General features: G+C 46.4%; 1 protein-coding gene across 43 annotated transcripts in view; it reads left to right on the forward strand.

Annotated features, from left to right (window-relative positions):
• Positions 1 to 13,729, forward strand: part of FBXO15 (F-box protein 15) — a 37,248-nt gene extending 23,519 nt beyond the window's left edge. For 23 of the 43 annotated variants that reach the window (XR_015153695.1, XR_015153696.1, XM_086372599.1 and 20 more), the window contains 2 exons: positions 12,075 to 12,199; positions 13,351 to 13,729. Coding sequence is in view for 41 of the 43 variants with exons in the window: in XM_086372599.1 (XP_086228725.1) it covers positions 12,075 to 12,199; positions 13,351 to 13,620 (395 nt within the window). In the remaining 2 variants the exon portion in view is untranslated. The remainder of the gene's footprint in view (positions 1 to 12,074; positions 12,200 to 13,350) is intronic. The other 20 variants (XM_086372591.1, XM_086372622.1, XM_086372584.1 and 17 more) reach the window with 1 other exon arrangement.
• Positions 13,730 to 23,343: the final 9,614 nt, after the last annotated feature.

Raw genomic sequence — 23,343 nt, forward strand, 5'->3', positions numbered from 1 at the left:
ACTGAGTGACTAAGCACACATTAGATGTTATTTTAATTAAGATTTTCCTTGTGGCTTTTAATGTACTTAAGATATATATATCACGTTAGAAAAAGTTAAGTCACCTAAAATAATTCTGCTCTGTGTGGTTATGCTCTCACCTTGATATACAATTAGGGTGATTTGTTTCAGTTGACTTTTTATTTTTCAGGATTGCTTTGCTTCTGTTTTTACACTAAGAAATTACATACCACATTTGTATGGTCCAAAGTTGAAGTTATAAAACAATGTAGTTCAGAGACGTTTACTTCTGCCCTGTCTCTTCACTTCTGTTCTTTCCCTCCCTCCAAAGGTAATCCTTCATATTAGTCTGAAGTTTGTTCTTTCAATGTTTCATTTTGAATACATAATGCTATATATTAATATATTAATATTTCTCCCAATTTTTAAAATGAGACATACTAGACTCCCTTTGATGTTCCTTCATTTTTTCCAATTAATAATTTATTCTGAAGATTAGTTTTTAGAATAAGATACAGGTCTTTCTCTTTTTTCTCCTTCCCCACCAGCTCAGTTGGTAAAGAATCCACCTGCAATGCAGGAGACCCTGGTTCAATTCCTGGGTCAGGAAGATCTGCTGGAGAAGGGATAGGCTACCCACTCTAGTACTCTTGGGCTTCCCTTGTGGCTCAGCTGGTAAAGAATCTGCCTGCAATGTGGAAGACCTGAGTCCTATCCCTGGGTTGGGAAGATCTCCTAGAGAAGGGAAAGGCTACCCACTCCAGTATTCTGGCCTGGAGAATCCCATGGACTGTATAGTCCATGGGCTTGCAAAGAATCGGACATGACTGAGCGACTTTCACTTGTTAATGTCTTTTTCTGTGGTTTCCAGCCTTTGCTGTTATAGATAGTGGTTTAGTGAATATAAAGTGAATAGCCGTGTTCACATATCACTTCATGTCTTTGTCAGCTTGTCTTTGGGACACTTTCTTAAAAATAGAATTGCTAGCTCAAAGAGTACATTGCAAATGTAATATTGAAAGATACTGGCAAATTCCTCTTTGTGAGAGTATTTCCAACTTAATGGGAAATGAAGTTAATAAAATATGTTGTCACTAAGTACATTTCTTCTAGGTTTTTGTTATATGTCCTCTTGAGTTTCTTTCTATTCTTGGATTTGTTGGATTTTTTTTTACAAAAATCAGGAATAATTATTAAATGTTATGAAATACATTTGGGCAACTATTGATGGTATGATTTCTTCTCCTTTACAATATTAACAGTAAATTTCATTAATACATCTTCTATGGGAATGTTAACATCCTAGAGTCCCTAAGACAAGCTCTTCTTCTCTAATATGTGCTTATTTTAAAAATACTAGTTTCAGTTATTTGGTTTTTAGTATTTTCCATTTAAACTCAAACTATAGTTTTCAGTTTTGTATGTGTTAAATTTGTTTCGTTTTCAGTCATAAGCAAGTTTTCTACTTTGAATCAGTTTAAGATTTATATAATTTCCTAGAAATCATCTGTTTTGGGCTTTATTTTGATCTTTTCTTAGCTTTTTGAGTTGACTGCTTAGATTGTTTAACTTTCAGGTTTTCGTTTCTTTTTTTTCCTCCAGTTCCCTTTATGCCCAGAATCTTGGACTCTCGAGGTTGGAAGGAATTGAAAGGTGATCTAAAGAATGATCTATTCTGGGCTTGAATTTGCTCTGCCCAGAAACAGCCCACCTGCCTTTTTTTCTGCTTTTCATTGAGCCCAAAGTAGTTTCTCTGTCCATCCACCCATTTGCCTTGATTCTGTTATTTAAAAGAGAGAATGAAATCTCATCCCTTTTCCTGGTACGCACCGTGGAGGGGCTGCTAACGTGCGCACCTGTTCCCAGGGCGCCACGTGCATGCCCGGGGCTGCTGCTGGCAGAGAGCTTGGTCTCACGCTTCGGGGCTCCAGCCCCGGGTCCTCGGGTGCCCTTCGCATCTCGCTTTCCCTGCCTGACACGGTCTCTCTTCTCCAGGGGTTGGGCTGAGGCCCGTGTCGCGGGGGCTGCTGGGAGTTCAGAGGAGAGGACTGCCCGTGCCTCGTTCTCATTCTCGGGGAACACCGAGTCCTGTTGACTGCGCTCTGTGTGCGTCCCTCATGCCCGAGCTGTGCCCTCGACTGTGATGAGGACAGGACGAGGGTGGCAGAGAACCTGGGCGGGCGCTCGTCACAGGTGCCTGCTGCACGCTTCGTGCCCGTGTTAGTCTTCACGGCAAGCCTGTGGGCTGGGCACTGTGCCCCCTCCTGGGTCACTGCTGGAGTGGCTGAAGCTTGTGCTTGGGGTCCTCCCTCCGGCTGCACCCCGGGCTGACCGCGGAGCCCAGGGTCTCAAGCCCTGGGCTGCTGTCTCCTGTATGCTGTACTTTGCAGCGTTGTGTGTCTAGGGTGTGCCTTCTCCTGTGTGACTCTGTCTTTTCAAGGTGATGGGCTTGTAAGGGTGTCAGGTGGGGGCCCTTCTCTGCCTGAACGCTGACGTACCCTGAGAAGGTGAGATGATTGTTAGGACAGGAAGGAGGCTGAGTAAAAGAATGGGAGCCTGTGACAGGAGCAATTCAATTCGCCTTTCATCTGTTTTCACCATAAGGGACGTTTTCCCCATAAGGCTTCACACGACTCTCTTGCATGTTTCCTCTGCCTGTGGTTCCGCGATGCGGACCAGCAGAGGGCGCTGTTGCCATCAGAGTAGTCATCCCTCTACCAGAGCACAAACCCACGTGTCCTCTGGGTTTTTGAGAAATGCGCTTGTGGTTTCAGGTGGAATATTTAATAAATTCCAGCTCTGTCATTGCGGGAGGGGATGACAGCACAGTGCCCCTGTCAAGGGTAATGTTTTATCCTCACGGTCCTAGAATTGCAGGACGCTGAGCAGCCTGCAGAAGGGAGTGGCAAGACCTTGGCAGCTCACACCTCTTTCCTCCAGACCCTTGAGGTTTTTCTCTTTCTCTGACTTTGCTCTGTATCCTCTCGCGGTAATAAATCTTAGCCATTAAGACAGCTATGCCCTGAGTCCTGTGAGTCTTCCCAGTAGGTCCTCTGGGTCTTGGGGACCCAGTGCCAACCATCTACCCACATCTGCAAAAGTACAGAAGTCATAACGTGCCCAGGGAAACCCAGGAACCCCTCCCAGGGCCGTGCGGTTACACACGAGTCGCGAATCCACCTGCCCAGTGCTGTCTGCCTGAGAAGCATGTTGGAGCCTCAGCACCCAGGGCTCTTACTGGGGCTGGCCACGTGGGCACCCTCTGCCAGCCTCACCCACATTCCAGACTCCCAGGAGGAAAAGTATTCAGCATGGATCACGCTGTCGGTACAGACTGTTCAGTCAGAGAGGAATGGTGAGGTAGGAATCCTCCTGAAACCCGTCTCCAGACCTCAGCCAGAGGCTGGCAGGCTTTCTAAGGGTAGGCTGTCTCAGGATGCGAGCCCACTTCACCCAGTGGAAGAGCAGACAGGAAGCGTCCAGTCGTGTCTTTGAAGTGTAAATGGAGCCTGAAAAAGAGCACGTTCAGCAGTGCAAAGTATGAAAGAATGTGTATTTTTTTGATCTTAGTATCAAGCTAATTATTACCAATTTTCAGAAGCTGGAGGAAAAAGATTTTGCACAGTACAGCATGTTGAGACTTTTTATCAGTGTTGAGAGGGAGAGTGATGGTAAAGAGGCAGAGGAAAAGAACTTCTAGATAACAAAGTATGCTGCTAGTGTCACTTATTTGAGTTGCTACAAAATGCATTTAAAAACTAATGGCTTTCTCCTTTTATGGGATTTGAGAATTCTGAATATGTGGACATTTGTAAAAAACAGAAATCACCCAAGGACAACTCTTGTTTCTCTTTTGGTTCATTGTCAAGTCTAGAGCTATGTTTATATTTGCGGACCACACTGTGGGAGCAGTGCCTGCTTTTTCCCCATGTCACTAAATAGCCTTTGAAAAATTAGACCTTGGGAAGTTGTATGACAACCTGTTGTTGGGTCTTATCATGCTTTATTGACCTATTCTCCTTCTGTTGGGCATTTAGGTCTCCTTTTCCATGATTATACCACTATTATCATGAGCATTATTTTGAAAAATGTTTGGTAATTTGAGAGGTGACAATGACATCTGATTGTTTTAACTTCGTAAATGTTGAATGTATATCCAGGGTTTGGAATAACAGGCGTGTCTAAAGATTATCTGAAGATAATTAATCTGAGAAAATTAGCAAAGCCATGTGTATTGACTGTTTTAAAAAGCCTGTGGACTGTAGCTGAGTTGGCGGTTGCTGAAGCAGCTGTCAGGTGCGCTGCTTAGGGCACCTAGCCGCTCAGGCTGCAGTGGCACCTGCCACAGGTGTGTGGCATGTGGTCAGGTGGGAAGGAAGTGAGGAGTGTTCCAGGAGACCGGGCTATACCAGTGCTGTCTGGTTTTCATATCTCTTTCCTAACTGAATTTCCAGTTGTTTGTGTTTGATTGGTTCCACTATTTTAAATGTTTACTAGATCTATGTGAGTTTTAGTTGCAAATATTTTCAACATTTTGTCTTTTGCCTTTTTAAGTTTTGTACATGTTGCTTTGGATTCCTGCCCCCACCCCCAAGTGTTGTTTTTTTCTTAATATTTATTTATTTTGTCAGGTCTTAAATGCGGCACGAGGAATCTTGAGTTGCAGCATGTCGGGTCTAGATCCCCCACCAGGGATCAAATCCTGGCTCCCTGCATTGGGAGTGCAGACTCTTAGCCACTGGACCACCAGGGAGGGTCCCACTAAAAAATCTTTCATTGTATATAATCAGTCCTTTTTTCTTGTTGTTGCTTCCAAGATTTTTACACATAAAAAGTACCCACTTGGCAAGGCCAGGCGAACATTCACCTATGTTCCCTTTCTGTTACTTCCCTTCCTTTTGTAAACCCAGGGCTTCCCTCGTGGCTCAGCTGGTAAAGAATCCGCCTGCAATGCGGGAGACCTGGGCTGGATCCCCAGGCTGGGAATGACCACAGGCAGCCTGCAGTTCCCTGCCTTCCCACAAGGGCTCCTTCTCTGCTGTGGGTCGGCCCCCTCTCCCTGTGACTCTACCAGGCAGGAAGTTCGTCCAGGCTTTACTCATGGATTTTGTTATGAAAATGTGTCCCCTCCCCCAGGGTAACGTTTCTTACCAATGAACTTTTATCGAAAACGTCTCAGTTATTTCCATCCATTTATTCTTTTAGATGTATTTAAAATAATCACTTGGCCAGATTTTAAGTGTCTTATTTGGGTTTTGATCAGATTTGTATCAGATGTGTACATTAATTTGGAAGGGATTGATGCAGTTTCATTCAGGGCTCTGGACCTTCTGTTTAAGTTTTCTTCCTCGTCCTTAGGAGAAATGTTTGTTACGTAGGTCTTTGACTTTTTTCAACTCATTTTTGTGTCATTGTGAGTGAATACTCTTAGGTTATGTTTCCGTTAACTGTTACTAGATTTGTTTTATATCCTTTGGAGATTTTGTGATGTGCTTTTCATTAAAATGCTGATTAAATAATAAATAGTACCGTACTCTGTAAGGTGCAATAGAAAACACTGAGGGATCTGAAAGAAGTTATGGGCCTGAGAAACTTTTTACTTTACAAAAAAGTAGGGTTGTTCTTCTCTTGAGGAACAGAAACTGTTTAGCCCAGATAACCTCTTTTTAAGAAATTCTACTTTAAATTTTGTATGGTTTGTTTGAGATATGTTTCTTATATAGTATGTCACCCCATTTTTATTGGTTGTGATTCCAAAAATAGATAGTTTTTTGTTTCCTCTGTTCCTTGATACTAATTACTTTCTGTGTTTCTAGGTCAAATTATCCTCTCTAAACATTTGTGGTAACAGGAAGGCATTAGAAATTGTTTAGTATTTTCTAGGTGGTGATTATCTAGAAAAATTAGAGCAGATAATTTGTATAGCATCTTCGTCAGTGGTGGTGCTTACCTTTTCCCTGGTTTGCACATTCGGTGGCCCGTTATGAACAAATTGGCGCTACAGACTGCTGTCCACACGGCAGGAGAACACAGACCTCCATGCATTTCACGTCATAGCTCATTGGGAGCCAGTGGTCTTTTCCCTGAAGCGGGACAGGCGATGTGATTTGTGGGGCCCAGCGTAAAATGGAACTTCGAGGCTCCTTGTGAGAAAATTATTCAGTTCAGAATGGTGACAGTAAACCAGGAGGGTCCTCTGCAGACGCACAGGTTGTGGCCCCTGAAGCTGGCCCCCCCGCCCCCTGCCTGCCCCAGCCTGGGGACCCAGGACCTGTGGAGAGGAGCCTTGAGGTTCTGAAAGCGTTCATTATTGTTTAGTCACTCAGTTGTGTCCTACTCTTTGCAACCCCATGGACTGTAGCCCACCTGACTCCTCTGTCCGTGGGATTTCCCAGGCAAGAATACTGGCGTGGGTTGCCATTTCCTCCTCCAGGGGATCTTCCTGACCCAGGAACAGAACCCACGTCTCCTGCACTGGCAAGTGGATTCTTTACCACTGAGCCACCTGGGAAGCCTTTACAGGAGCCCTTTTCCTCCTCTTTTGCATTTCTGGCCTCTTTACTTCTGTTTGAGATTCTAACTTCATGAATGCCCAGAGGTTCCTTAGAGAAAATCACAAATACATGTCCAATGGGTCTGTCAGACTTTTTTCTTCATGTTCAGGGACTTGGTCTGTAACTGCATTTAACTATTTACATTTTATGTATATCAGGGGTTTGGAATAACAGATGTGTCTGAAGATTATCTCAAGATAATTATCTGAGAAAAATAGCAAAGCCATGTGTATTCCAGGGGAGATTTACTTTAGACAGCTGAGAGGAGATTTTCTCACTTTAAGAATTAGTGCCATTTCTGTTTGATCATTAGAGTCTTGTTCCTAATTACTACTTTGTAGCATCAGGTCTCTGTAGCTGTGAATTGTTAATACTCTGTGGCATGTATTTCTAGGTTTATAGGGTCTCCCTCCCTCTTTATCCAAAACTTGCACAGACATCTGAGAGTTGCTTCTGTTCCATTTATTTGTGCTCCTGAGCTGGTCTCCAGATGGTGATCGAGGGTTCTGTCTTGTTCAGTTTATCTGTTTAGTTAACCTGTGCTCTGTTGTCCTTGCCTCAGGCCGTTCTAATCTAACTGAACCCCACCCCCCGCCCCTTCTGTGTTCTTTGCTTTAGGAAAAAATCACTGGTCTCTCCTCCCCACTGTCTTTACTTCCCACTTTTTCTATGTTCTATTTGTGATGCAAAAAATGAACTCTAATCATAGCTGAGAAATGAGAACTGTTGACAGTAGTGTCCTTAATATGCCACAGAACACATGACCTTTATTCCCAGAGACTAGGTTATTTTAGGAAAGAGATCAACAGTCCAGTATCTTTAAATGTTCAAGAGTATAGGGCTCTCTTGGAGGCTCAGGCAGTAAAGAATCTGCCTGCAGTGCTAGAGAGCCGGGTTCAGTCCCTCGGTTGGGAAGATCCCCTGGAAAAGGAAATGGCAACCCACTCCAAAGAGCTGGACACGACTGAGTGGCTAACACACAGGGGTTTAGGAAAGGAAGAGATGAACGCAGTTAGAAGGGTGCCGTGAGCCGCAGGGGTGACGGGTAAGCTCCCTAAGGCACTGGGGGACGAGGAAGCTCTGAGGACTCAAGTGGGCCCTGCCCGGAGTTACGGTTGGATGGGAAAAGCGGGGCTGGTGCTTACGCAGAGGGGCCTTCGGAGGAACAGTGATCAAGATAACAGCTAACGCTTGAGTGCCTCATTTTCTGTAACTTTCCCCTCTGCTTTCCAACTTAGAAAAAATTACAGGAATAGTTCAAGAACTCCCATATATGCATTTCCTTTTTTAACGATAGATTGGTCTTGCTTGTTCTAGGACGTCATACAAACGGGCTCATACGGTACGTCCTCGTGCGTTCAGACTCTTTCAGCATTGTGTTTTTGAGATGCAAGGGTGATTGTCATTCCTATCCATTGATGAATTGCATTCCATTGAAAAAATACACCAGAATTTGCTCACCTATTTTCCTGTTGCTAGAGAAGGAATTTGGGTTGTTTTCTGGTTTGGACTGTTAGGAATAAAGCTACCGTAGATTTTTTATGAAAGTCTTTTTTGTGGGCATATGTTTTTATTTCTCTTGGCTAAATACCTAGGGCTGAAAAGTTGAATCTTAAGGCAGGTTTATGGGTTGAAAGTTGATAATTTTTTTTTTTAAGTATAATTTTTATGTATTAGAAGTTACCAAATTTCAGTTTTTAGAGTGGTTGTGCCATTTTACACTCTCATCATCTGTGTCTGAGTGCTCTGGTTGCTCCGTATCCTGGGCAACCATTGATGTTATTCGTCTTTTAAATTTTCGCGGATCTGGTGTGTGGCACTGGTGGTTTCTCCCTGGTGGCCGCCAGTGGTTAAGTGCTTTTTCGAGTGCTCGTTATCCGTTTGTATGTCTTGTTTTGGAGTATCCTTGTGTCTGTGTATTCTGTCTCTTTATTCCTCAGTTGTAAGAGCTTTTTATATATTCTGGGTAATAGTCCTTTACCAGATACGTGTCTTGCAGATATTTTTTCCCCGGCTGTGGCTTGCTTATTCATTTTCTCAGTGGTGGTGGTTTAGTTGCTCAGTGGTATCGACTCTTTATAACGCTATGGACTGTAGCCAGCCCTCCAGGCTCCTCTGTCCATGGGATTCTCCAGGCAAGAATACTGGAGTGGGTTGCCATTTCCTTTTCCAGGGGATCTTCCCGACCCAGGGATTGAACCTGGGTCTCCTATATTGCAGGTGGTCTCCTGCATCACAGGTGAATTCTTTACCGACTGAGCTTCCAGGGAAGCTCCAAATTTTCTTGATGATTTACCATTTTAGTGATCAGAAGTTTCTCATTTTGATGAAATCTCATTTATTATTTTTTTGTTTTATGGTATTGTTTTCTGTTAAAAACATTCTTCTGCACCAGGTTATGGAGATATTCTTTCTTCCAGCTGGAGTATCGTTTATGTCTGTGAACCATCCTTAATTAATTTTTGTATGAAGTATGAGGCAAGGGTTGAGGTTTGTTTCATTTTCCCAAATGAATAGAAAGTTGTTCTTACACCATTTGTGAAAAGGCTTTCTTTTCTCATTGAATTATTTTGATGTTTTTGTCAAAAAATCAGTTGCTTGTAACAGTATTGGCCTATTTCTGGACCCATCTGTTCTACATCATTCATCTATTGATCTTTATACTAATACCACACTGTCTTGATTGCTTTAGCTCTTTAGTAATTCTTGAAGTCAATTACTTTTCTTTTTTTTCAAGATTGTGTGGCTATTTTAGGCCCTTAGCATTGCCATGTGAATTTTAGAATCAGCTCGTCAAATCTTACTCTTTATTGATAAATTGGTTATTAAATACCTGCTGGATGGTGTATGTGTGGTTGGATTCCTTTGCTGCTCACCTGAGACTGTCAGAACAGGGCTTGTTAATCAGTTATACCCCAACACAAAATAAAACGCTTAGGAGAATACCTGCTGGATTATCATTATTAAGCCTGTATATCAAATTTGGGTAAATGGACATCCTGACAGTCTCGAGTCTTGCAATCCATGAACACGGTGCATCTTTCTGGCTGGCAGTAGACTTAACCCTTTAGATGGATTATTATTGTTGAGATAATACATAAAAGTACTTAGCGTGGCATTTATAAGGACCCATCCTCTAATGTTGCTGTTTACTGTTAGTTCCATTAATCACACAGCTTTATAAAGTACTTTCTGTTCATATCTCATTTTGATTAGCGTGGAGCTTGACCATGGTCACACTGCTAGGAAATGCCTGGGCAGGGTTTGAAATGAAGTCCTTACGACTCTTAGATTTCGTGCTTGTAAGCGTATGTCCTGGAAGCCAAGGGTAGTGAGCCTTGTGTTGTATTTCTCTGTGTTTTGGGGGTGGCCTTTATATGTTGGCAGGTTAAGGTTAGACAGGATCCAACAACAGTTTATTCCAAATGGTTTAAGCATCACAGGAGTTAAATGAGGATGTGCTGGCTCACAGTCTCCCCAGAGAACTGTGGCTTCTCCCGTGAGAGCATCACCCTGTCACCCCAGGAGCTGACCGCAGAGTGCTGCCTGTGCCCCTGTCCCCACCCGTCAAGGCAGCTTTCCCTTCTCTGCCCCCGCCCTCTGTTCACACTGACCCAGGCGAGCAGGGACGCGCCCCTGCCAGGAGCCAGGCCACTTACCCCTGGTCTCAGGAGAGCTGGGGCGGCAGGCAGGGAGCCCAGGGGATCAGCCGTGGTTGGGGGGCTGCAGCTGGTTCCCCAGCACGTCTGGTCTGTGCATTCATACTTTCTACTCTGTTGGTAGTAAAATGAAAACAAAGCCTCTTGAGAATCTAAATCCACATTACACATTTTCAGCTAGTATGTAAACCAATGGGAGATCCTGTTTCCCTGATTTCATATCCATTTTAATCTGTCCTAACATGTCGTAGACACAGAACACAGTCTGGGTTGTATTTCTGCCGCTTCCCTGCTGTGTGGCCTCAGAGAGGGCGCTGTTCGCCTCTCTGCTTTCTCAACTATGAGCTCAGAGAAGCACAGTGTCTAATTAGTAGTCCTGTTCTAGGCTGTTCTTTTAAGCTGCTGTGCACAAAGTGCTTAAGTTATGCTTGGTGTGCAGGAAATACCCAGAAGCATGACCCGTTTTATGTACACTCACCTTCACACCTGCGTCCTGTGTGCAGATTGCTTACATGGAGAGAGAGCTTCCCCTTGTTCCGTCTCAGAGATGGAAGTGGTTGCCAGGGTCGGTGGGGAGAGCGCTGACTGTGAAGAGCCACATTGCTGGTCTACAGGGAGGATGTCTGGTGATGACGGAAGAGCAGCGGTCCTCGCTTCCTGGAGAGATTTCATGTTTATCAACTCGGACGGATGTCACTGAGCTGTCGCTGGCTGTGGTACCTTGGAGTCTCCTTTCTGTCGTGGCTTGCGGACAGGCCGGCAGTCCCCCGCGTGGCTGTGCAGTGACACGGGTCTGAGCAGGGCCACATCTGCTGGGCAGGATGGCGTTGCCTCGGCTCCCCCGAGGCCTCGCTGGTGAAGCTGGCGAGCAGGGACCTGGGCTGCCCCGTGGAGCTGGAGCGGCACTGCCCGATGGGACTCCCGCTCAGAGCCTGTGTCCTGCTTCTGATCTTTCGGTTGCGCCTATGTGAGGACACTGTGCCGTGTTCTCAGAACAGGACTGTGGCTCCCATGACAGCTCAGCTTTGGCTTTCTCTTGTCCTGTGAATGAAACGGCGTGGGGTCAGAGAGCTTGTGCTCTTCCTGGCTCTCCTCCCCCTGCTGGCCTGTGACTCACATCGCACGCTGGGGCAGGTGTGGCCTCTGAAGAAAGCTCACGTGCGAGTGAAGGCCCTTGACCCTGTCCTGGCTGATGCAGCCTTAGCAGGACGCGTTACAGTGGGTGCAGGAGGGTCAGTGGCCCCGCAGGCCCCCAGGTGTGCGTGCAGCCCCACCGTGACGGCCCTGGCGGTCAGGCTGCTTGCAGGCCGCTCAGCGTTGGTCCTCATGGCCCGGGCTCTCGTCTCAGCGCTGGTCCGCGTAGGCCGGGATTTCTGCTCATTTATGCGCTTGTGAGGAGACACTGTGTGGGGGCTCCTTCCCTGACCACGTCCACGGTCACCTGCCCTCCCGGCTCCTTTCTCTGGACGTCTCTCCTTCCCTTTCTGTGCACTTTCTGGCCCCTGTTTTCTTAAGCTCCACAGCTCTGTTTCCCCACTTTCCTTGCTGTTATGTTTTATCAGATCAGTGGAACCCCTGCCTCTCAGCGGCCTCTCCATGGTGACAGGGTGCTATCTGGGTTCACCCCAGGGGTCTCCCCATCTCCCCGGTGAGACACGCTCATTTCTCTGTCTTGGGAATGCAGGTGCAGATGGTGGTGCCCTGGCCTCAGCCAGACGCCGGGGTCTCTCTTTTCCTTCCATCCCCAAACCCAGCTCTTAGATCCACGAGGCTTCCTTGTAGTGGCTGACCTGAGGAATCTTGACCTGTCGTCCTGCATTGGTTGCTATATAGTAATTTAAAAAATCTTCAATCTTTTCAGGATACCTTGAAAATGAATACATGAAGCTCACTGTGATAAGTTTTAAAAATAACACAGAACACTTACCTCTTATTGGAAAAGTTGGCCTTTCTTGGAAAACTAATAGTTTTGATGGCTGTATAAAGGTAATTTTTTTCTTAAAGTACTCGGTCTCTGTATAATTAACGTGTCTGATGATGTGTATGTGTGATGCTGCTTTGAAAGTCCTAGATTGATTGTTCTGGTGTCGGAAGAGCTGTGCATGTCTTCTTACTGCTGACCATCAGTTGATTGACTTATCCAGCGCTTACTGAGCGCCTTTTGTTTTCCACTGAGCGAGGTGGGTGGGCGGCACTCAGCACCGTTTCTGAGTGGTGTTGATTGCACCCCTGAGCTCCCTCGAAGCCCTTTGGCTGTTTGTTTTATGGGGAAAGAGTGGAGCTGTAGGTTGCACCAGGCAAGTCGCATTTACTCAAAAACGTCTTACTCATACACCCATTTAAAGTATATTGCAGTTCTGTTCCACCATACAGATTTTTCCTTGAACAGTTAAATTGGAGCTTGCCTGTCACAAACCAGCCGCACAGCGGGGAGGCTTGCTGTGGGGGCTGGTGTGGCGGAGGAGGGTGGTTCTCACACAGTCGGGCTCCTCTGGTGACCCCTGTGCCCGTGGGCGCCCTGGTTCTCACTCCTCTCCTTCTGTATTTTGTGGGGTGAACTAGATTTACATGGGACGGTTCTGCTGTGGATGCAGAAGCCCCCAGTGAGCTAGGCTTTATGCTGCCTAGGAGCACGGAAGCCTCGTCACAGGGGTGAGGGGTGATGACTGAGGCAAGAGCCGCGTTGTCGCCGAGCATGGAGACCACTTCATTATCACTAAGGCGTCTCCCTTGGTCCACTTGCTCTTTGCTGTGATGAGATGTTTTATTAATTGCACGTGTAAACAGGCATTTAAGCTTCGGCAAAGATCTGTCGTACACAAAAGAATATTGTTCCGTTTCTTCAGGAGCACAGGCCTGGCTTTTTAAAATGGGTTCAGGTGAGTCTTACAGAAACATGTACGAGAACGTTGAAATCACAGTAGATGTTGAGGACCAGGAAAGGCAGACTGTCAACCTGGCAGACTTAAGGGGTCAGGAAGTGCACACTCTGCACGTTCCCGCCTCCTGTGATTTTGTTCTCTTTCCTCTTCTCCCTCCTCTTTCACTTAGTCCTTCATGACGAGGCTCCATGTCTCCCCAGGTCTAACTGGGATTTTTATGCTTGCCACTTATGAATGTTTGTGTTTATTTTGTAGAGTTGCTCTATAATGGACCTAACTCTTCTGGAGGAGTACGGGAAGCCCTTCTGGTGCTTCAGTTCCCCGGTGTGCGTGCGGTGCTGCCCTGGGCCCTCCGACGGCCCCAATTTCTTGGGGGAGGCATACTGTGTGGACTACTCGGATTCGGAAGGAAGGCTGCACATGGAGCTGGTGTGGGTCGAGGAGACGGAGGAATACTTCATCGTCAGCCTGGCCCTCTACCTGCGGTTGGCGAAAGTAAACCAGTGGTTTGGGACACAATACTAAGCGGTAGCAATCGGTGGCAAATTATTATTGCTGTTTGTTTTCATCGGACTAACTGGTTTTGTTCCTGGTGTTTGTCGTGAGTTAAAATAAAGCACTGGTCTGTTCGGTATCTTCTTATTTCACATTATAAGTTATGCTTTCTGGGTCATTTTAAAGTTAAGGTATAGAAGATTAAGTTACATTTTAAAAACACGGAAGTAGCACATCACAGTGGAAATTCACATACAATGAAAAAGGGAAATATTTACTCTTCTCCTGCCCTTGCACTTTAAAATGCAAGAAAATGGATGAGACTGGAAACTGGTAAGTTTGCTCTTGGGGGGGTGTGTGTGTGTAGAATAAAGATCATGTGACCTGATCTTTATAAAGGTGGTGTGTGTGGGTGTGTGTTGGGTAAAGATCATGTGACCACTGTATGTATGTGTCAGTGTGTGGGTGTGTGGGGGTGTGTGTGTTGGGTAAAGATCATGTGATCACTGTGTGTGTATATTGGATACATAGGATTCTTTCTTTGTAGGTTAGAAACCCAAATAAGGAAACACATTTAAATCTGAACTTCATGGTATTCATTAGGATTAGAAAGTGCTGTATTCATGGCATTTAGCAGCCACATTAGTATTCAATAAAGGAAAGTAAAATAGACAAATGACCTGCTTCAGAAGGAAAGACGCGTGTGTAATCATCTGAAGAAATTGTCATTCCTTAGAAGAGAGAAGTGTGGCGCACGTGCTGTTCAGACAGCAGCTCTGTGTCTGTGGCGTTGGAAGCAGGTCGAGCTGGGGAAAGAGGGCCGCTCTCCTTTCCCCAGCTGGACAGCACCAGGATGGAACAGGGAGCCCCGGGTACTTGATGTTGGCAGCACCGTGGGGGCTCACAGTTACAGAACTTTGTGCATCACAGCCGGCTGGTCCGTGAGTGCACACCAGGCTCCATCCGTTCTCAGCTGTTTGCACATCCGTGGAAACTGCTCTGAGGGGCATACCACCAGCAGGGGGAGCTTGCTGGAGGCAGGGATTGGCGGGTGATCGAGTCCTTCCCATCTGAGCTAACGTTGGAAGGGAAAGTTAGAGGTGGAAGCGAAGGTTAGAGGGCGGGGCCGGTGAGGCACTGACAGTCCTGGCGTCTCATCAAAGCCTTGTGCTCACCACCAGGCGAGGCTGGAAGACTCACCCTTGCCCCCACTTGCCCTTTCATGGGTCTAAGAGAATGTTTAGCTGAGGGTAGCTCTTTCTTCTCGTTTATCTCCATATTTCTAAGTAAAAATCTGTAGCTGATTCTGGCTTTGTTGATTTTAGCATCTATTGATTTACGGTCGATAAAATATCTCTGTTACACCAGCCATCTCCCGTCTTGCATCATACCAGATAATTCCTGCAACATAAAATCCGTTGTTGTGATTTGTTACTATGTAATATTGCTCCTGGTGAGGCTTCTCTCTTCTACAGCCTTTTATTTTTCTTGGATTAGTAATTGCCTTCTTTTGTTGACTTGCATGGGTTTTCAATGAGCCTCAAGTTTTCCTTAAAGGTCTGTCCAGTGTTGCATGTGTTGGCCAGTTTTTCAGTGTATCCCACCTCCTCCACCACCCATACAGGCTTAAATATGTCAAAAACTCTCTTAAGTTCTACTGTGTCTTCCCACTAGGCTCATCCCCTGAGTTCTGTCTCTGCTTGCTTCAATCTAAACTTCTCTGTCCAGCCCTCCTGGACAGCCCTCATCCTGAGAAGTCTCCTGTGTGCATCCTGTCCATGGAATCTTGTCTTCATTCTTGATTTAAAGTTGAGCCTTGAACAACGCCTGTGTGGACCCTCTACGTAGTTGAAAATTGGAGTATAGTATGAAGTTGGCCCTCCCTGTCCGGGCTTCCTCAGAATCTGCTGATTCACCCAACCTCAGATCGAGCAGCGGAATCGTAACTGTGGGAAAAAGCCCAAGTGTCTGTGGACCCACCCAGTTCAGACCCACGTTGTTCTGGGGTCAGCTGCACATCTTCTCTTCAGTGGCGCAGGTTTTCCTGTAGGTCTCGAAGGAAGTGCCACGGGAGATGCATTTGAGGTCCATGAATTTCTGAAAACTATCTGATAGTTTAACTGGGGACAAATTGTAGGAGGTAGAATATTTTCTCTTAGAGCTTTGAAGACATCTTTCTTGAGCATTTATCCTGTGGTTGTGAGTATCTAATGCCATTTGGGTGGATCTTGCTTTGTGTCTGGTCTGTAGTTTTTCTCTTCTTTCTGGAAACTTTTGAAATTTATGCTTGGTGTTTTGAAATCTCCAGATAATGTGTTTTGAAGTAGGTCTTTATCCTTCATTATGGGTCATTTTAATCTAAGAATTTGTGCACTTCAGCTATGCATTAAAAATGTCAGTCATTTTCTCTATCCTATTTTTCCATTCCTTTTATTAATCTACTGTTATCCTTTCTGGGTGGATCCTCTGAGTTTCTTATCTTTTCCACCTTCTGTCTCTTAGTCCTTGGTTCTACTTTCTGTAACTGTCTCGGTTTTCCTTTTCAACCCTTCTATTTAATCTTTTTTGATGGTGATGACCAGGCTTATACTGTATATGGATTCCTTTTCTAGCTCCATATAAGACATTCCATAGCTGCTTTGCAAGTGCAGTCTTTCTCTAAGGTGGGCTGGCAGACTCTCTGTGAAGGGCTCAGTGGTGGCTTCGGCATTTGTGGAGCATATGGTGTCTGCTGCATCGACTCGGCTGTGCGACCGAGCGTGAAGTCAGCTCCGGGCTGCCTGCAGGGGAGGGGCCCACGTTCTGCAGAGCCTTGATTCACCTGAGCAGGTGCAGGCCGAATCGTCCCCAGGCTGCAGTCTGCAAGCCTGCACACAAGTCTCTAGGGTTATCAATTTCAGTTTTCAAAACAGTTTCCACCTTCACTCTTTGGCAAAATCACAGCAAGACTCATCCGTCGGTGCTGAGTTTGTGGGTGACAGAGTGATGAGAAACGAGGGACTCACAGTCTTGGAGGATAGGATGAGTCCACAGTGGAGGAACCAGGAAAGGCCACACCTGGACCCAGTCTCCTGATGGCCCCCCCGGCCCCTCCGCCCCCTCCCCTCGCCAGGCACCCCTCCTCCCCGCTGGTCTGCTGCGCTGTGGCTGGGTGCCCTGCCTGGAGGAAACCCTTTTCACTCTGCCAGGGCTCCTGTGCCCCCTGCCCCTGCGAGTGCAGCCTCTTCACCCCACCTGGGCTGCTCAGAGCCCCCTCCCTGCCACTACAGGTGCCTGCCGCGCCGGACGCTACATCGTGGCTAGAAATGGACGTGGGGGATGGTGGATTTCTCAAGGATTAACATGCAAACCTGTATTAGTTATGTACATTGTGAATGTCCACAGATAATGCCTGGTGTAAATAATTTAGCCCTACTGGGGACTGGCCCATCTTAGTATTATATGCATTGAGATTACATTAACAGCCATGAAAAAAAAAAACATTTACTAATCATACTGCCTTGTCAGAAAGTCTTTTTGTCTGTAAAGCAGGAGAATCTATTATGCTGGAATATTTTAAATACAAAGTGGAATAAGAAGCAGGGCTCATGGAGCTCAATCAATTCAAGTAAAGTAACAGGTGCAAACTCTTCACTATGCAGTTGGCAAAGGAAGCAAGCGTGAGTTACATGCAGAGAAATGTACCTCCCACGGGCGTGCAGTCAGAGGGACATACTTTTATTTCAAGTGTACTCCATGTGTAAGATTTTGTCCGATTCAAAATCAGACCAGAGATCTGACCTTGTTTAGTCACTCAGTCGTGTCCGACTCTTTTCGACCCCGTGGACTGCAGCCCGCCAGGCCTGCTTCCTTGACCATCACCATCTCCCTGAGTTTGCTCAAACTCATGTCCATTGAGTCAGTGATGCCATCCAACCATCTCATCCTCTCTCGTCCCTTTCTCCTCCTGCCTTCAATCTTTCCCAGCATCAGGGTCTTTCCCAATGAGTCAGCTCTTCACATCAGGTGGCCAAAGTATTAGAGCTTCAGCAGCAGCCCTTCCAATGAATGTTCAGAGTTGATTTCCTTTAGGACTGACTGATTTGATGTCCTTGCTGTCCAAGGGACTCCCAAGAGTCTTCCCCGGCACCAGTTTGAAAGCATCAATTCTTCAACTGACCTTGGGCAAGATGGATTTTATAGTGACTTGATAGTTGTCTATTGTTCTTATTAACATCTCTCTATGAGTCTAATGATTATAATTGCTGCAGAAAGAAAATGCTTACATGGGAAGATCACTGTTTACAAAGTGTTTTTCCAGTGTTTGTAAAGAAATGTGCCTTTAAAAACTGCAGGCACGTGTTGGTCCTACGCACCGGGTGCGTTTCGCCTGTGGAATAATACATCATCCAGCTTCAGCAAAGGACGTCGTCTGTGGTCTCCTGGGGCTTCAAGGAATAACACCTGGATTTTCTGTGAGCTCCTGCTAGGCATGTCCTGGGCTGCGGATGCCCCTGGGGCTGAAAGAGCACGCCCAGAGGAACATGGTTGGGGTATGGTGGTGAGCACAGAGGTGCCGTCCAGGTGGCTCAGCCGAACATCTGCCACAGCCTGGAGGTCGGGAGAAGAGCAGGCTGGTCTGGGGCCTCGATGGGCTAACGGGGCGGCTACAGAGGGGCCCTGCCTCCGGCGGAGTGTGAGGACCAGGCCTCGAAGGCCTCAGGCTCACACATCCTCTGTTTCAGGTCCAGGTACCACGATGCTCTGCTCTGGAAAAGGACACGCAGGATGCGTGCCTGCTCCAAGAATGTGTAGAAACTGGGAATTGCTCTCCAAACGTCAGATCTTAGAGTCTTCCTCAACTGGCCTGGCCTCAGCCCCGACCACTGGCCTGAGTACCCTCTGACTTCTCTCTCCACCCTGGAGGGGGACACAGTGAACTACCCTGGCACCTGCCTCGAGGGCACGTGTGCGTGTTTGCTGATTGACATAGAGGTATGTCACAGTGAAATGGGTGTACGAAATACATTCATTATAAATGTATGCTTCAGGAAAGCGTCCGCGGACTTGAGATGAAACACCTGTGCTCGCTCCCTGACTTAATGCTGCCTGGGGAGAAACTGAGACATTCACCACGATTAATAATAAAAACTTTCACTAAAGAGCGGGAGCTTACTGTGTGCCAGGCACTGTGCAACAAGCTTTACTTGTAGCTTTTTAATAAACCTGTGGGGCAGATGGTACGATGATGACCTCATACGGTAAGGAGCCAAGGCTCAGAGGGTAAATACCCACAGGTACACACAGCCGTGACTCGCCCCTTTCTGGAGCCGGTGCCTTAACTGGTGCCGTGTACGTGTTGTATGTTATACCACGTGTCCTGTGGCTCTGGGAGGCAGAAGGACCATCGGGGACATGTAAGACCTGAGAAAATGTCATCAGGTAGGTAGTTAGCATCATGTAAATAAATACATATAATGAAGCCATTTCTGCCTAATCCAAGGATACAGCTGTTTAAAAGAGTTATGCCTTTCCTGAAGCAGACATTTAAATTGGAAAGAGTTTTGTACACCCATTTCATGCTGTGGAAGAAAAGTTATGACCAACCTAGACAGCATATTAAAAAGCAGAGATGTTACTTTGCCAATAAAGGTCTGTCTAGTCAAAGCTATGGTTTTTCCAGTGGTCATGTATGGATAGAGAGTTGGACCTTGAAGAAAGCTGAGTGCTGAAGAATTGATGCCTTTGAACTGTGGTGTTGGAGAAGACTCTTGAGAGTCCCTTGGATTGCAAGGGGATCCAACCAATCCATCCTAAAGGAGATGAGTCCTGAATGTTGGAAGGACTGATGCTGAAGCTGAAGCTCCAGTACTTTGGCCACCTGATGCGAAGAGCTGACTCATTGGAAAAGACCCTGATGCTGGGAAAGATTGGAGGCAGGAGGGGAAGGAGACGACAGAGGATGAGATGGTTGGATGGCATCACTGACTCAATGGACATGAGTTTGAGAAAACTCCAGGAGTTGGTGATGGACAGGGAAGCCTGGCGTGTTGCAGTCCATGGGGTCGCAAAGAGTGGGACACAACTGAATGAACTGAACTGAACTGATGCCTTAAATCAGTGAAACCAGTATATACCAATGGAAAGACTGAGAGTAACTCAGTCACTGTGAACAAGCCAGGGAGGCAGGGCCTGCTCTACCACGAGGAGGGCTTGGTGTAAAGCCAGGAGGTATGAGGCTGCCCTTTGATGCAAGGCAAGAACGGATAAACGGAGCAGAAGACAGAACTCAGAGACAAGTTTGATGGTACAGGTGGCTCAGAGCAGAGGAGAAGAGTGGGCTTTAATGGCTGATGCTGGGATGACTAGGTGGCTGTCTGGAGGAAAGAAAAGTGGACCCACTACACCACACCCAGAAACACATCCCTGCTAGACTGTAGATGAAAATGTGAACAGCAAAATAAGAAAGCTCTGGGAGACAGTATGAGGGGCTTCCCTGGTGGCTCAGTGGTAAAGAATCCACCTGCCAAGGAAGGGGACTCGGGTTTGATCCCTGGGTCGGGAAGATTCCCTGGAGAAGGGAATGGCAACCCACTCCAGTATTCTTGCCTGGGGAATCCCATGGACAGAGGAGCCTGGCCGGCTACAGTTCATGGGGTCACAAAAGGGTCAGACACAACTTAGTGACTAAACAACAACAATGACAACCACTATTTTCAAAAGACAGCCTGGGCAGTATTTCCGTGTGTTGAGGTCACTGACAGGCACTGGACTCAGGCACCCTTTTGAACTCTTTTAGAAACACGATCCTCATTGTCAAGGGAACGTAGTCCCTTTCCTGATAACTCATGCTGAGCATCCCTCCCCGTGTCATGCCAATGCCTGCCTCTGAGTACCTGTAGAGAAGAGAAATGTCACTCATTGGCCATAGTCCCCTCCCCTCTAGAGATGCCCAGAGTCAGCTTGATTTCCACTGGGTCCTCCCGGGGTGGCTTTTACAGGGAAGCCAAGGCAGGTCTCAATGCATCAATCAAAGAAAGCTGAGGAGTAATCTGAGCTACTAAGGGGATTTCAGTCACTCATGGATGATTATGCCCATGAGAAAAAAGGGAAGTCTACTTATATAATGTATGCATAAATAAAGCAGAATATCTGGACTTGACCATTTCAGCTGCAGTGATGTTTTGATTGCATATGTTATTAGGAAAATTCAGACTTGGTAGAAATAGAAAACCCAAAATATAACTGATAGTAGCTAAATCTTCACATAAGAACATTAGACTTGGAAGAAATAATGAGCTTGTAAGAAAATGCTTAGTGGCCAAAAAAAAAAAATGTTAATTTGTTTAATTTGATAGGGACTCAAAAAATCAGGAAATTAAATTTGTGCAGTGAAATATGTATGGAAAGGGATTGCTCCTGATGAAAGTGAAAAAATGCACACAGTTTTCTTGCGTGCTCTAGAAAGCTGATCAAGGATTATGCTGGTTTAATGGCATTTAATGTTGCTAAATTCTAAGGGAAATGTTTTTATTGGTGAATAGCGTCTAAACACCCTCAGGGTTAAAATGATGGGGTGAAAACATTCTGTATTGATTTAATGTGTCGAGTACCTCTTCACTGCAGCATGCCATTAAATTCTGATGTCACTGGACTATGGAGCCTGCAATAAAAATTATTTGATCTTTTATCTACACACAGCCTACACCCCAGTGGAGGTCTGTAGCCCCTAGTTCTTGTGCTTTTCCAATGCACATTGACCTCTTGCCTCCGGTTAGGGCGGAAGAAATTGCAGTTGTCATGGAACAAGATACTAAGTGGTATCTAGAACCACTTAGATTTACAAACGCCATCCACCCATTTTCCCAGAAGGAGATCCTTTATGTGATAAGATTCTGTTGGCTACGGTTCCACTGCTAAATTGCTCATTTGCCCCGATGATCTCCATTCTGCTTAAGTGGAGCGAACGGTCAGGTGAGAGAGGTTTGTTTCTATAGCAGCTTGGTGGCGGAGCTGATGCTTCAGTTCACGACGTGCTCTTCATGCGGCCCCGACAGGCCGGCCTGATGCCGGATCGTCAGCTGGACACGCCCTTTTCTTGCAGGAGAAGATGATTATGGTACATTTGTAACTACTTTAACAATTAAAAAAAACAACAACTGTTGTTTTATTTATTTTTGGATGCGCTGGGTGTTCGTTGCTGCAGGCAAGCTTTCCCTAGTCGCGGAAGGGTGGGGCTACTATGCGCTTGCGCAGTGCCGACTTCTCCTCGTGGCGCACAGGCTCTAGAGCCAGAGGCTGCGGTCGTTGGGGCACACGGGCTTAGGTGCTCCGTGGCAAGTGGGATTTTCCCAGACTAGGGATCAAACCTGTGTCCCCTCATTGGCGGGCGAATTCGTAACCACTAGACCACCAGGGGAGTCCTATAACTACTATTTAAAGAGATTCTCAAAGCTTTCTGTAGGAAAAAGTTGCCAGCTGGTGAAACTTTGTTTCATAGGGTAGAACAAAAAATGGAAAACCTTTCCACACTGGTATTATTAGGAAAAGGTTAAACGTTTCATTCCGGAGGCAGAGAGCAGCGTGATGTCATCTCACGGATTTATGTCACCGTCACATTTATTCCCCAAGGGCGTTGTTACATTAGGAAGTGTAACCATGCATCTCCGTCATTGTGATTTATGTTAAAACCTAATCGCAACAGGGAACATTACTTCTGTGGGCGGCGTGTCCCCCCGCCAATCTGTGGATGCTTGGGCCATGGAGGAATTTATTCCCTGAATGTTCTGTTTGGGACTGAAACCTGGCCCCATGACAGGACTTGAGTATGGATCCTTGGACGGAATACAGAGGGAAAGTGGAAGTGTTAGCTGCTCAGTTGTGTCTGACTCTCTGTGACCTCATGGACTGTAGCCCACCAGGCTCCTCTGTCTATCGACTTCTCCAGACTAGAATACTGGAGTGGGTTGCTATCCCCTTCTCCAAGGGATCCTCCCGACCCAGGAATCAAACCTTTACCTCTTACGTCTCCTGCATGGACAAGGGGGTTCTTTACCACTAGCACCACCTTGAATAATTTTCTGGCAAAGTATTTCCTGAGAGCTCTGAGCTGTAGATCAAGGCCACCAGGGATTCACCTGCAGTGTAAAGTCTGACAGATCACCCGGTGGTGAGTGGAGGAATCCCAGTGGACCCAATGGTGTGTGCCCTGAGAAAGTCCGGGGGACGATAGGGTCCAGTGCTGAGAAACACAGGAGAGGCCACAGCTGTGATAGAGGAGAGAGAGCTGCTTCTGTTCAAACTGCCCCCTCGCCCAAGTTGTTCCATTCAACACAACAGATACTTAGTACAGAGCGGGTGCAACTTTTTACCTGTCTCTTTACAGCATTTACTGCATTTGAGCCTGGAATAAAATTTGTCTATGATTCAACAGTAATTTCTCTGTTTTTACCTTTCCACATCTATTTAACTCAAAGATAAGGCTGAAATTCTCAGAGTTCGAATGAGAGTTCCCGGACAGCTTTCAATGAGGGAGTCAAAAACTCTCCAGGAATGAAAGCCAGGCTCCTAGCTCTGTTCTCCGCTTGCTGAACTGGAATCTTAGCGAAGTTGTTCCATGGGAGGAAGTCAGTGATGCCCACCTTGGGATCGGAAATCTGATATATATATAACACGCAGCTGCAGATGGCACTGAGCCTGCCGCGTCATTCTCTCCTTCCTCCTCAGCCACAGAACCAGGAGAACTGGAGAGGGAGGCATCAGCCGTGTGGACGA

This window comes from Bos grunniens, chromosome 24 (genome assembly GCF_055505025.1).
Source record: "Bos grunniens cultivar Pamir isolate PY7600 chromosome 24, Bosgru_T2T1.0, whole genome shotgun sequence".
In the NCBI taxonomy this organism is placed as follows: domain Eukaryota; kingdom Metazoa; phylum Chordata; class Mammalia; order Artiodactyla; family Bovidae; genus Bos; species Bos grunniens.